Here is a 12652-nt window from a genome sequence, read left to right on the forward strand (position 1 = left end):
GACGAGGGACGCCCAGAAAATTCGGCGCGCTCCTGGTGCCCAAGCGGCTCCCAGGGGGAGACTCCGCCCCCTGGTAGGCGGGGCTCTCCTGCGGAGCCCGCCCCTCGGCCGGAAGGCGCGGCCACGGTGGCCGTTGAGGGCCAATCGCGGCGCCCTTCCCGACTCGCCCCGCGGCCGGGCTGTACACAATCATCATGGCCGCCACCTCAGCCTCCCCCGGTGCGCGTGAGAGAGAGAAGAGAGAGAGAGAGAGAGAGAGAGAGGCCGCGGCCGCCTTGTCCCGGCGGCGCGCGAGGCGGGGGCCCGGGCGGGTGGGGGCTGCGGCTACGGCGCCTCGGAGGAGACCGCCCGTCCCCGAGCCCGGCCGTGCCGCCGGCGGGGAGCCTCCGGCCTGCAGCGGCTTTGTGCGGTGCAGCGCCTTGCCCGGCTGCGAGGGGGCGGCGCGAGGGGGGGCCGGGCCGGGCCGCGCAGGGAGGAGCCCCGCGGGCGTGGGCGAGGCCGGGCCGCGCAGGTGCCGCCTGGGTCGCGGGTCTATCCCCGTTTGCCTTGCCTTTTCGCAGACTCGGAGGAAGCCGGCATGGACGCGGAAGTGCGGAACCCGCCCCTGGGCTGCCAAGGCGAAGAGGAGAACGGCGCGCTCGCTGCCGAGAAAGCCTCGGAGGCCGAGGAGCCCCAGCGCGAGGCCCCCGACCTGGAGGCCTCCGTGAGCAACGGGGGCGAAGCCGAGATGGAAAAGGAGCTGGTGGAGCTGAAGATTATCTGGAACAAGAACAAGTACGACCTCAAGTTCCCCCTGGACAGCACAGGAGCAGACCTGAAGCTGAAGATCCACTCGCTGACAGGTGAGAAGCCGCCTCTTGCCCCCTGGAGAAGTCGCTCGGCCTGAGCCCCGGGAGTGCTAAGCCTCCCTCTTGGTTTCCCCTTTGGTAGGCCTTCCACCCGCCATGCAAAAGGTCATGTTTAAAGGACTGCTCCCGGAGGAAAAAACCTTACGAGAAATCAAAGTGATCAGTGGAGCAAAAATAATGGTGGTGGGCTCGACTATCAATGACGTCTTGGCAGTCAACACGCCAAAAGATGCGACCCAGCAGGAAGTGAAGTCCGAAGAGGCCAAGAAGGAGCCCCTCTGCAGACAAAAGGTCAGTCGGAGCCACCAGCTGGGATGGAGGGGTTTGAACCTGCTTTTAACTTCCCAGAAAAGGTAAACTCTTTTGAACCGGGAGACTGTTGGAAGAAGGACTCTTTATGTTTTGTTAAACTAAAGCTTTGTACTTTGATCTTCCTTGTTTTACATTAACGCACCAATTTTAAGAGGGGTGGAAGCAGTCTTTACAGCCAATTCATTGCCTGCCAGCCTGTTCATGGACAAGGCACTCTAACTTTTAGAAAATCTACAGATTGGCAAATCTAATTCAGTTATTGCTTCTTGGTCACCAAATGTGCTGCTCCTTTTTTTTAATTATGCAGGAGGCATGAGATGTTTTTGCTCAGTGGTTCTGACATTTAGTAGACTTTGAACTGGGGATGTTTTGAGGAAGATAGCCCAAGCTTATGCCTCATCCTTTATAGGTAGATGGTGGCAGGTGCTTTGTTCACCATATTCCAAAAGTGTAAGGCAACATTCCTTTTCTGAAATTCTCCTGTTAATTTTGCCAGCAATGAGCAAAACAGCCCAGATAAAGCATTTTCTTGTAAGCCTATCTTTTCCCCCTTGCTGTTATTTTTTGCCATCTCACTGACTTGTTTACAGGTGGTATACAAATTTTCATTTTTTTTAACTATTAAGCAATTGAGCATGCACAGGCAGATTATTTTAAACTTTCTAAAGCCTTTGGATGGTTCACCATAAGTTATTTATAGCTGCTCTACTTATTTTTCTTGGCTCCTGTTATTGCCTCGGATTTTTGTCAGTGCTGGCACTGCTAATATTTCCCATGATTTATCTATCACCTCTTGGTATTACCTCCTTCCCACTTGCTGTTCTTGTGATTGAGTTTAGCTGTTCTTGCCGCCACCATTCAATGGCTGGTTTTTGTTTGTTTCTGCAAATCCAACCACCTTGATCCTACAATGATAGAACTCTGTAGCTGCAATAAACCAGAGTGCATTTAGGCAGATGTTCCAAATGTTTTGGTCTTCCCATTCAGAGGTTCTGTGAGCACCTACATCAAGACTGTTGTACAGTGCAACAACTTGCAGAATTTTGAGAGTAGAGATTACCACTTGGTTTGCAGTCTCCAGCCTGTGAGCGCATAGAGCGGTATGCATTGACTGAAGTAAGAGCACATTCCTTTAACTCATCCTTTGAATTTGAAAAAGTTGCCTGTCCCATCTAGATTTGGCTGTGTAACTTCAGCCAGATTGTTTGTGGGGGAAATGTGAATTCTGCTCCCTAGGAAAGAAATGCTGATACGATAAGAATGTGTCTTTTAATTAGCACCTGTTTGCAGCTTATTTGTAGGGTGCTATTTTCTGAGTGAAGGTTGTGCATCACAGACGTTTTAGATTTCTCATTAATATGCTGGCAAGTCAACAAAGTGGAAATCTGGCAAGACTTCTATCGTTCTTTTGTTAATTTATATTTCTGCTTTACAGCAACATAGGAAAGTCTTGGATAAAGGGAAGCCTGAAGATGTCATGCCTTCTGTCAAGGGTGTCCAGGTAAGAAACAAGAGTCAAAGGGCCAGAAATTGGCAAGTCTGGCTGTTCTGTTCTTACTGATAGACGGTGGGAAGAGAATGTTGTGTTTTTCCTTGTACTGTAAGTTGCTTTGTTCATAGAAAGCTTGTGTCTCAATCTCTTTAGGAGCGTCTGCCGACCGTCCCTTTATCAGGCATGTACAACAAGTCAGGTGGAAAAGTACGGCTAACCTTTAAACTTGAACAAGATCAGCTCTGGATTGGCACTAAAGGTGCGTGCCCAAGTTGTGTCGTCGTTCTAATCTTGAAAGCTTAGCTTGGTGCGATAACAGTACTTTGTGATTTCTGGGTTATTGTATCTGAGCTGGTGAGCTTCACTGAATCCAATTCACCTGTAAATTAAGCCAATTTAAGTTGCTCGTTTTGATGTGTGAGCAATGTGTGAAGCTTAAAGAGCCAAAACATTAATAAGAGGGTCTTTAGCTGTCCTTCGACTGGATGCTTTTAGGGCAAAAACAGAACAGGAGAGCAGCCTCAAGACAGGATGGAGCCCCTCTGACCCTGCCGTGTGGCACTTGAAGTCTGTAGCATCAGTTGGCTGAAAGACCTGGCAAGCTAAATGAGATGTAATGGTGAAGCTTCCATGTAAGATGGAGTTTATGGGGCTGTTTTTCACTCTTGATATTTCACTGTAAACAATTTACAAAATAGTCCAGAAGTATCATTTTACTTATATATTTTTTACTTTCTGGTGCTGTTAAGCATTACTGCTCTTGCTGATCTTTTTTAACAGCAAATACTGTTAATCTTAAATGCTTCTAAAATAATTATGCAAGCTTAATTTTGGTTTGGTAGCATATATTGTGCAGTACAGGTAATCCTCCACTTAAGACCACAATTGAGCTCAAAGTTTATATTGTTAGGTGAGGCATTTAAGTGACTTTTCCACCATTTTACCACTTACTTTGCCACAGTTGTTAAGTGAATCACTGGAGGTGTTAAGTTAGCAACACGGTTGTTAAGTGAATCTGTCTTCCACATTGACTTTACTTGTCAGAAGGTTGCAAAAGGTGATCACATGACCCCGGGACACTGCAACCGTCATAAATGTGAGTCAATTGCCAAGCATCTGAATTTCGATCACCTGACCATGGGGATGCTGCAACAGTCATAAGTTTGAAAACTGGTCATAAGTCTTTTTTTTTCAGTGCTGTTGTAATTTCAGATGGTCACTGAATGAACTGTTGTAGGTCGAGGACTACCTATATTTAAGTATATGTTTTAGGTCCTTGGAGCCTTGTTGAATTGAGTTGAATATAAATTATAGTAAATAAATATCTCATAATGGGATCAATGGGCACAGAATGCTTTGCTCCACCAAGTTCAAAATATTTGTACTTTTTTCATACTACAAAAGCAACTCAAATCTTTTGTGTGTGGCATAGTTTATTTTTTGTTAATGTTATATTGAGCATAGTTCAGTAATTTTGTCTGCTTACTGACATCTCTTTTGAAGCAATATTTTTGCTTTAAATAAATAAACGGAGAATGCTTTTCTCCAGTAAATGCACAATTTGATAATTTTATTGTTAATTAATGTTTGTTTAGAGCTAAGCAGCTGATAATTTAGGTTCTTGTTGAACTCTGGGCCTGGTTGTTCCTGCATTGATTTCTGTTAACCAGTGTAGATAACATCCTCAGGACAAGGGAGAGTGAAGTCTGTGGGTGGATTATTTAAAGAGTATTTCTTGTTTAGCATTCATTTATTCAGTGACTGGTCCCTGAAGTTCTGGACATTGTAGTACGCCTATGATGGTCATGTGAACAAAATCCACCCCATCTAGGACTGCCGTTTGGCCAGCCTCTTATCTGGTATCATCAGCTGCCCCGCCACACCATGTACGGCACGGCTGCTGTGCCAGCCAGGGCCTTCTTTCTCACCAGGCTTCTTTAGCAGCAAGGCTTCTTTTTGCAAAAGACAGCTCTGGGCAGGGCACCAGCGGAGATCCTGGTCAGGGTGTGAGAGAATCCCTGGCTGCACCAGCACAAAAGAAGGACCCAATTGGTACGTAGTGGTGTACAGTGTAACAGCCAGGCGAGGTGGCAGACAGCTGGTGGCAATGGGAAGGCAGGCAGCCAAAAGGCAGAGATAGCAATAGCACTTAGACTTATATGCTGCTTCTCTATAGTGCTTTGCAGCACTCCCTGTGGTTTACAATGCCAGCACATTGCCCCCGGCAATTTGCATTCTCATTTTACAAATCTTGGAAGGTTGAGTTGACTTTGAGCTGGTCAGGATCGATCTACAGGCTGAGAGCAGAGTTTTCCTGCAATCTACATTCTAACCAGTGCCCCACCATGGCGGGGTAGCTCAAGGGAAGGCAGTCCCTTATCATACCAAAGGTCAAAGCTGGGAGGGACCAAGCCGGTAATGGTGAGTCCTCACCTAACAACCTGTGGGATTTGGATAATGACGGTAAAGCAGACTGCCGTTGCTAAGCAGTGCAGTCACATGACATCATGGTTTTACGACTGCATTGCTTAGCAATGGAAGTTCCTGTCCCAATTACCATTGTTAACTGAGGGCTAACTGTAGTAGCTTACCTTGACAGCCTTAGTTGGGGTGTTCCACTGTCAAGGAAGAAATCACTGAGCAAGGCCAGTTGGTAAACACTGACTTTCCATGCATTGAAGATGATACTGGCAGCAGGGAAGTTTCCAGCCTAGTATGGCTTCGAAAAACTTGGGAGTTTTTACTTGCGGAGGGGGTTTTCTGGAAGGCTGACAGATACTTAGCCTGGTGATAAATGTTGGGAAAATTACTAAGACCAGAATATGTAAAGTTTGATGCAGATACCAGTTCCTATTGGAGTTGATCCTTTATCCAACCATAGGCCGTGTATCCAGTAAGACAAGAAGGAGTAAAAGATTTAATGATGGTATTCTTACCTTGTCCTTTTAAGATAAGCTTGGTGGGTGGGAGGGAGGGGAGAATATGGGGCAATGTGGACATAGTTATCCAAACTTCTTCTATCTTTCAATGTAGAAAGAACAGAAAAGTTACCCATGGGATCCATCAAGAATGTGGTGAGCGAACCCATTGAAGGCCATGAAGATTATCATATGATGGTAAGTGTCTTCGACTGAGAATTGCTGCCTCTCCAGAGGCAAAGACAGTCGGCTTTAGGGATAAAGAGTTTAGGCAGCAGAGTTTATCCATGGAGGCAGCAGCAGCTCTTTATCACAGGGGTGGCTTGGTCCCTCAACAAGTCAGGATATTAACCACTTTAAAACCTTCCTATCAGTCAGGATTGTTGCTCTAGTCTTGGCTGCCTACTATTCTGCAGCTTCCCTGCTCAAGGCTAGGCTGCTGGTGGAGTCTCCTGAATCATGGAGACCAAGCGACTTGTCTCCACTCAGGGGAGGGGAGTGCCCCAGGAATTCATGGCTAGCATGATAACCATGAATGGAACACAGATCATGAAGCACTCAGCACACTGGTGGGCACCCCTTGGATTTTTATTTATTTATTTTGTCTCGGAGCAATTGCAACATGATTTGCTGAAGAAGTAATGTAATGTAATACCTGCTCTTGGTTGTGGTCAGACCGTTGTCTGGAAGCTTTTTGAATCTTCAGGTGCTGGATGCATCCAGTTAATATCCTGAATGTGTTTGGGGTGTTTTCTGAGGTTCTGAGGGGCAGTTTGACCACAGCCTGATTCCTTACTTGAAATGAGGTGACAAAATGTGGGATTGGATTGACCCTAAGTGGCCTTCTCTTATATGCCTGTCTTAGGGCTCCCTTGGCTTTCTGAGCAGCTCCAGAAAATGAGCAGCAGCAGGATACCAAGGATGCTGCTGGGAAGAGACTAGGACCAAACCAGACTGGAACCTGTATTAAGGTCTCCATAAGAGTAGCAGAACTTGATTGTTTTCCTGCTCCTCTTGTGTCCACCGAGTGCCATTTAGCAGTCCGGCTGAGGGTGAGCAGAACTTCTCTGGGAAGAGGAAGCCAGAGCAGGACCTTGTGGGCCACTGTGAGCATCATGATTGGCAGCTGAGAGAGAAAATTCCTCAGTTCTGCTCCAAACCGGACTCCAGCCAGGCAGGTTCTTTTGGACTTGCCCTTTATCTGGGAGGAGTTTTGTCCCGTGAGCCTTGAGGAACAGGTTCTCAGAGTTGTTAGTGCAGCTGCCTGTATGGCAGATCCACATCCCTCTTGCCTGGCAAGGCCATCGGAAGGAAATGTGTTGCCGTAGGCCACAGGTCTCAAACTCACCGCGTCACGTTGCCGTCATGTGATGTTTCACAGCGTTTTCCCTATTCGCGGAGCTGGGGTGGCCGTGGCCAGTGCATGACACATCCGGCCTGCAGGCTGCCAGTTTGACAACCCTGCTGTAATAATAATAATAATAATAATAATAATAATAATAATAATAATAATAATAATAATAATAATAATAATAATAATAATAATAATAATAATAATAATAATAAAAAATGTTTTAATTTGTATACCGCCCTTCTCCCGAAGGACTCAGGGCGGTGCACAGCCAAAATAAAATACAAAAAGAACAACACATACAATACTAAGAACAACCCTTAAAAAACGTATTCAATTGGCCAAATTTAAAATACAGTAACACCCTATAAAATTTACAAAAATTTAAAAACCCATAAAAGCAAATTAAAATTTTAAAAATCAAGCCAGTCCAGCAAGACGGAATAAATAGGTTTTAAGTTCGCGGCGAAAGGTCCCAAGGTCGGATAGTTGTCAAAGTCCAGGGGGAAGTTCGTTCCACAGGGTAGGAGCCCCCACAGAGAAGGCCCTCCCCCTGGGGGCCGCCAGTCGACATTGCTTGGCTGACGGCACCCTAAGGAGTCCCTCTCTGTGAGAACGCACTGGTCGCTGGGAGATAGAAGATGGCAGTAGACGGTCCCGTAAATACCCTGGTCCTAAGCCATGGAGCGCTTTGAAGGTAGTCACCAATACCTTGAAGCGCACCCGGAAAACAACAGGCAGCCATGAGAGTTCCGGACAGCTCCCTCTATTACTGCTGCATTCTGGACTAACTGGAGCCTCCAGGTGCTCTTCAAGGGGAGGCCCATATAGAGAGCATTGCAATAGTCCAAGCGAGAGGTAACAAGAGCATGAGTGACCGTGCATAGGGCATCCCAGTCCAGGAAGGGACGCAACTGGCGAATCAGGCGAACCTGATAAAAAGCTCTCCTGGAGACGGTCGTCAAATGGTCTTCGAAAGACAACCACCCATCCAGGAGAACGCCTAAGTTGCGCACCCTTTCCATCGGGGCCAATGACTCGCCTCCAGCAGTCAGCCGCAGCTGCAGCTGACTGTACCGGGGTGCCGGCATCCACAGCCACTCCGTCTTGGAGGGATTAAGCTTGAGCCTGTTCCTCCCCATCCAGACCCGTACGGCTTCCAGACACCGGGACAGTACTTCGATAGCTTCGTTGGGGTGGCCTAGGGTGGAAAAGTACAGCTGCGTATCATCAGCGTACAGTTGGTATCTCACCCCAAAAACACTGATGATCTCACCCAGCGGCTTCATATAGATGTTGAACAGGAGAGGCGAGAGAATCGATCCCTGCGGCACCCCACAAGTGAGGCGCCTCGGGGTCGACCTCTGCCCCCCTGTCAACACCGTCTGCGTCCGGTCAGAGAGGTAGGAGGAGAACCACCGATAAACGGTGCCTCCCACTCCCAACCCCTCCAACCGGCGCAGCAGGATACCATGGTCGATGGTATCAAAAGCCGTTGAGAGGTCTAATAGGACCAGGGCAGAGGAGTAACCCTTATCCCTGGCCCTCCAGAGATCATCAACCAACGCGACCAAAGCTGTCTCCGTACTGTATCCAGGCCGGAAGCCGGACTGGAACGGGTCTAGATAGACGGTTTCATCCAGGTACTGGGGTAATTGACATGCCACCGCACTCTCTACAACCTTCGCCGTAAAACGAAGGTTGGAGACTGGACGGTAATTTCCTAAAACAGCTGGGTCCAGGGAAGGCTTCTTGAGGAGAGGTCTCACCACCGCCTCTTTCAAGGCAGCGGGAAAGACCCCCTCCTGCAAAGAAGCATTTGTAATCCCCCGGAGCCAGCCTCGTGTCACCTCCTGCGTGGCCAGCACCAACCAGGAGGGGCACGGGTCCAGTAAACATGTGGTGGCATTCAACCTGTCCATGTCCTTGGGAGTCACAGGGTCAAAACTATCCCAAACAGTCTCAACAAGACGAGTCTCGAAACTCTCGCCTGGATCTACCCAATTTTGATCCAATCCATCCCGAAGCTGAACGATTTTATCGTTCAGGCTTCTTCCTTGAAGTCCTGTAGGGGCTTCTTCCTTGAAGTCCTGTAGGGGCTTCTTCCTTGAGTGAAGGGGTAGTGCGTGCCCCCTCCTGAAGAAGCTGTCGGTGGATACAGAGACGGTGGACAGTTTCCATCTACTCTCTCACTTCCTCTTTTGAGGAAAGGTGGTGGAGGAGAAGGTTGAGCTGAAGTTCCAGAGAATCTTGGAAGAAAAAAATCACCTGCAATCTGTTCAGCATTGATTGCACGTGCAGCTGATCTCTGGTGAAGCCAGGAGAAAGGCAGTGCGACTCTTCCGGATGTCTTGGGAGCCTTGATTGTGACAGCCGTCTGGACCGACTTCAGGGTTTGGGGAGGGGAGCTGTTTTGCAGTGGCTTTTCTTCTGTCTCCTAGGTTGGTGCGTGGAAGCGATAGAAGCAAGAGAGCGAACCTTAAGCCTCCTCAGAGATCAGTGTCTCTTGTTTAAGATCTACATGGGATTGCTGGGAGAGGTTATCCAGAGGCCCAGGTCGTCCAAAATACACTGATGAATCCCAGTTATCCACCTTGACCCCCGGCTGAGAGAGAGTCGCAGGGGCTGCGGGCTGTTTGGGGCGGCTTTGAGTTGGGGGATCGGCTGTGTCAGATTTCGTTCTCAAGGGGGCTGTGCTTCCCCAGGAGAAACTGCACAATTGGGGTTCCTCTTGCACACTTGACAGAGCAGATTTTGCCCAGATCCATCTTATCAGTGTCATTCATAACAAAGTCACCTCCTATTTGGACTATAGGTAATCCTCAACTTACAACCACAATTGAAACCAGACTGTTGGGTGGTTGAGTGAAGCAGTCATTTTACTTTTTTTACTTTTAAAAGCATTTTTCGGGCAAAGAAAAAGTGCTTTTAAAAGTAAAAAAAAACACCAACACCTGATGATCGCATGGCTTGGCGGAGTTGGGGGGGGGAGGGATTTTTGCTTCCAGATCTCTGAACCACCCGCCACCATCGCTACTGGATCAGGCGATCCGGTCCGAACCGCAGGAGCATTTCACCCCTGGGCCAGGGCCTTCTGGCAGGCAGCCCTTTTGCTCTTGGAGAGGCTGGCTGAAAAAGCAGAATCGTTTCAAGAAGTGTTTGCCTCATAGGGCGTTTGCAGGCAGCCCCCAGAAACGAGGGCTCCTTCTGGGTTATGGTGATGGCAGCAGGTTCTCCCTTGCTGAAGATGCTCCCTGCCAAAATCCTGCTCCAGGCAGCCCCCGGGAACCAGCCAGCTGGCATCAATTTGCCGACTTCCCTCTCGGCTCCCACACTGAATTTCTGGGAAAGCCAGTTGGGAAGTTTGCAGCTGGCAATCACACAACCGCAAGGCACTTGGCAACCCATAGTGAGAAAGAACAGGCTGCCAAGAGCTCAGAATCATTGCAGTCACATGATCGTAACTTCAGGGTCATCAATCCCTTCGTTCAGCGTCATCATCATTTTGAATGATCGCTAAACAAATAGTTGCTCAGCAAGGTCAGCCTGTACTGGAGTTGCTCTACAGCAGGGATCTCCAACCTTGGCAACTGTAGGACTCTTGGACTTCAGCTCCCAGAATTCCTCAGCCAGCAAAGCTTTGCCCAGGTTGGAGTCCCCTGCTCTATAGGGACTGCTTGGCCCTTCCAGTTGATCTGGAACGCAGCTGCACAGGTAGTTATGGGGGCATCTCTACATTGCAAAGGTCTTGCTCTCAATTGGTTTCTGGGCTCTTCAGGGTACCAGTTGTCGTCTACAAAGCCCAGTGTTGCACTCTGGATACTTTTTGGGGTTCTCTAATTGTCTGCCTTTCCTAGAAGGGTGGGTAGGGTTGGGTGTGATTGGGTCCCATCTACGGAACAATAGCATTTTGGGTGACTTCTCTGTGTTGCTGCTCCTGCTCCTAAGAATAGCTTCCTCCCTGAGATCAGTTTGTTTCCAACTCTGTTGACCTTCAGGAAAGCATTAAAATTTTGCTTTTTGAAGCAAGCACTAGGCTGGTCAATTTATGAACGATGATTACTATATGATTTTTTGTTTTTTCTCAGTGCACTGCAGTTGTTGTATTTGTTCCTGTATTACTAGCAGGGTTTTCCATGCTGCTTTTAATCCATTGTATCCTGCTTTGAGTTACTTCAGTTAGATAACTCTATAAATCAAAGAAATGAATCCATTTATAGAAAATGACTACCTGGTTCTGGGTCTCTTGGCATTATTAACATCCCCTTTAATGCATTTTCTGCCATCCCTCTGTCCTGTTCTATGGAGGACCAGAACTTCATCTCAGGGGGCTGTTTACCCGATAAGCCCTCCCCTCCCCCAGTAGTGCTGATGGATGGTCTTGCATCTGGGGGAACCTGAGCCTTGCAATTGCCGCTTTCTCTTCATTGCACATCAGTGGTAACTACTTTGGTTCCAAATCTGGTTTGTTAAGGCAGCTAGATTGCAAACCAGCTTCAGCCTGTGGATGCAGCCCCAGTTTGAAGAGCCAAGCTTAGTTCCCTAGTCAACCAGTTCAGACGAAACAGTGGCCCCTGATTTGTGGCCTGGAGGAATCGGCAACCGGACTGCCGGATCGAAGAGGAGGAGAAAGCCGCTTTTTCAGGGCTCCTTGTGGGGTAGCTGAAAGTCCACCAGCCTTGCTGAATAGGAAAAATTGGAGGGGGGGGCCTCAAACTTTCCAGGAGGGGACCTGGAACTGAGATTGTTATTTTACTGCTGTAATGTTTGGCTTACATCACTGGACTCCAGGTAAGAGTTTCTGACATAAAACCCTTGATTCTAAAACTGGAAGTAAGTACAGATCTTCTCTAGGAGGGACCTGACTCTGACTGATTGTGGCTCATGGGTTTTCAAACCTTCCCCTCCTCCTCCCCCCATAGGCTTTCCAGTTGGGTCCCACAGAAGCTTCTTACTACTGGGTCTACTGGGTGCCCACTCAGTACGTGGACGCAATCAAGGACACGGTGCTAGGGAAGTGGCAGTACTTTTGAAGGCACGCTCACCTCTGGCAAGGAGACGGACTTGGATCTTAAGGACACTGCTGGAAGAGGCCCGGATGGGTTAGGCTCCTAGAACTTCTTCATCAACGCCATCTCGGAGAGGCCTGGGAGAACGCCAGAGGTGGGGATCTCTCGCCATTAGTTCATTTTTAACTTAAAGCAGTGCAGCAGCAGCAGGAGCTCTTGTTCTGCGGCAGCTTCAACCGTATTTAAAAAAAAAAGCAAATACAATGGAAATCAATAAATCTTAATTTACAAACCACTGCGTGTAAATACACTTCAGCTCTGCAGCTCTTCAGATGTCAGCAAAACCAAACCAAAACAATACATCACTGTGGATTTTCTACATGGCTTGGACAAGAAGCGGATATTTTCATAATTCTTCATATATAAATACCATTGTTTGGGCTTGTAATTGGGCGTCGAAGAAATAGGTTTTACTCCTCTCTTCTCTTGGAACATGAATGAAAACTTTTCAACTGTACGTAAACTTGGGGGCAGGGGGTTCCTAAGCCATTCTCTTTCTTGTCCGTAGGCTTTTGTAACCTTTCTGGTATCAGTAGGGTACAGTTTCCACTCTGAACCCAAAGGGGATGAGCTCTTCTTAAATTTTGTGGTGAATCGTTTCATATCTGTCATTGGACAGGAGGGAGGGAGGGAGGGAGGGAGAGGTTATTTGGGAAATGTGC

General features: G+C 48.0%; 1 protein-coding gene across 1 annotated transcript; it reads left to right on the forward strand.

Moving 5' to 3' along the window:
• The first annotated feature begins 67 nt into the window (after window positions 1-67).
• On the forward strand, window positions 68-12222 carry UBFD1 (ubiquitin family domain containing 1). Its single transcript, XM_058156981.1, has 7 exons — window positions 68-219; window positions 561-842; window positions 931-1139; window positions 2596-2661; window positions 2806-2911; window positions 5686-5768; window positions 11844-12222. Exons 1-7 carry the CDS (start codon window positions 195-197, stop codon window positions 11952-11954), a joined length of 882 nt encoding a protein of 293 aa, XP_058012964.1. The 5' UTR covers window positions 68-194; the 3' UTR covers window positions 11955-12222.
• The last annotated feature ends 430 nt before the right edge of the window (window positions 12223-12652 follow it).

The sequence above is a fragment of the Ahaetulla prasina genome, chromosome 14 (assembly GCF_028640845.1).
Source record: "Ahaetulla prasina isolate Xishuangbanna chromosome 14, ASM2864084v1, whole genome shotgun sequence".
NCBI classification, from domain to species: domain Eukaryota; kingdom Metazoa; phylum Chordata; class Lepidosauria; order Squamata; family Colubridae; genus Ahaetulla; species Ahaetulla prasina.

Bases quoted from the DNA above. Each gene is read 5' to 3' on its own strand.
- UBFD1 (XM_058156981.1), top strand. From the start codon at position 195: ATGGCCGCCACCTCAGCCTCCCCCG. The intron at 1,140-2,595 runs GTCAGTCGGAGC...TCTGCTTTACAG, and splicing joins AGCCCCTCTGCAGACAAAAG to CAACATAGGAAAGTCTTGGA. The intron at 2,662-2,805 runs GTAAGAAACAAG...CAATCTCTTTAG, and splicing joins CTTCTGTCAAGGGTGTCCAG to GAGCGTCTGCCGACCGTCCC.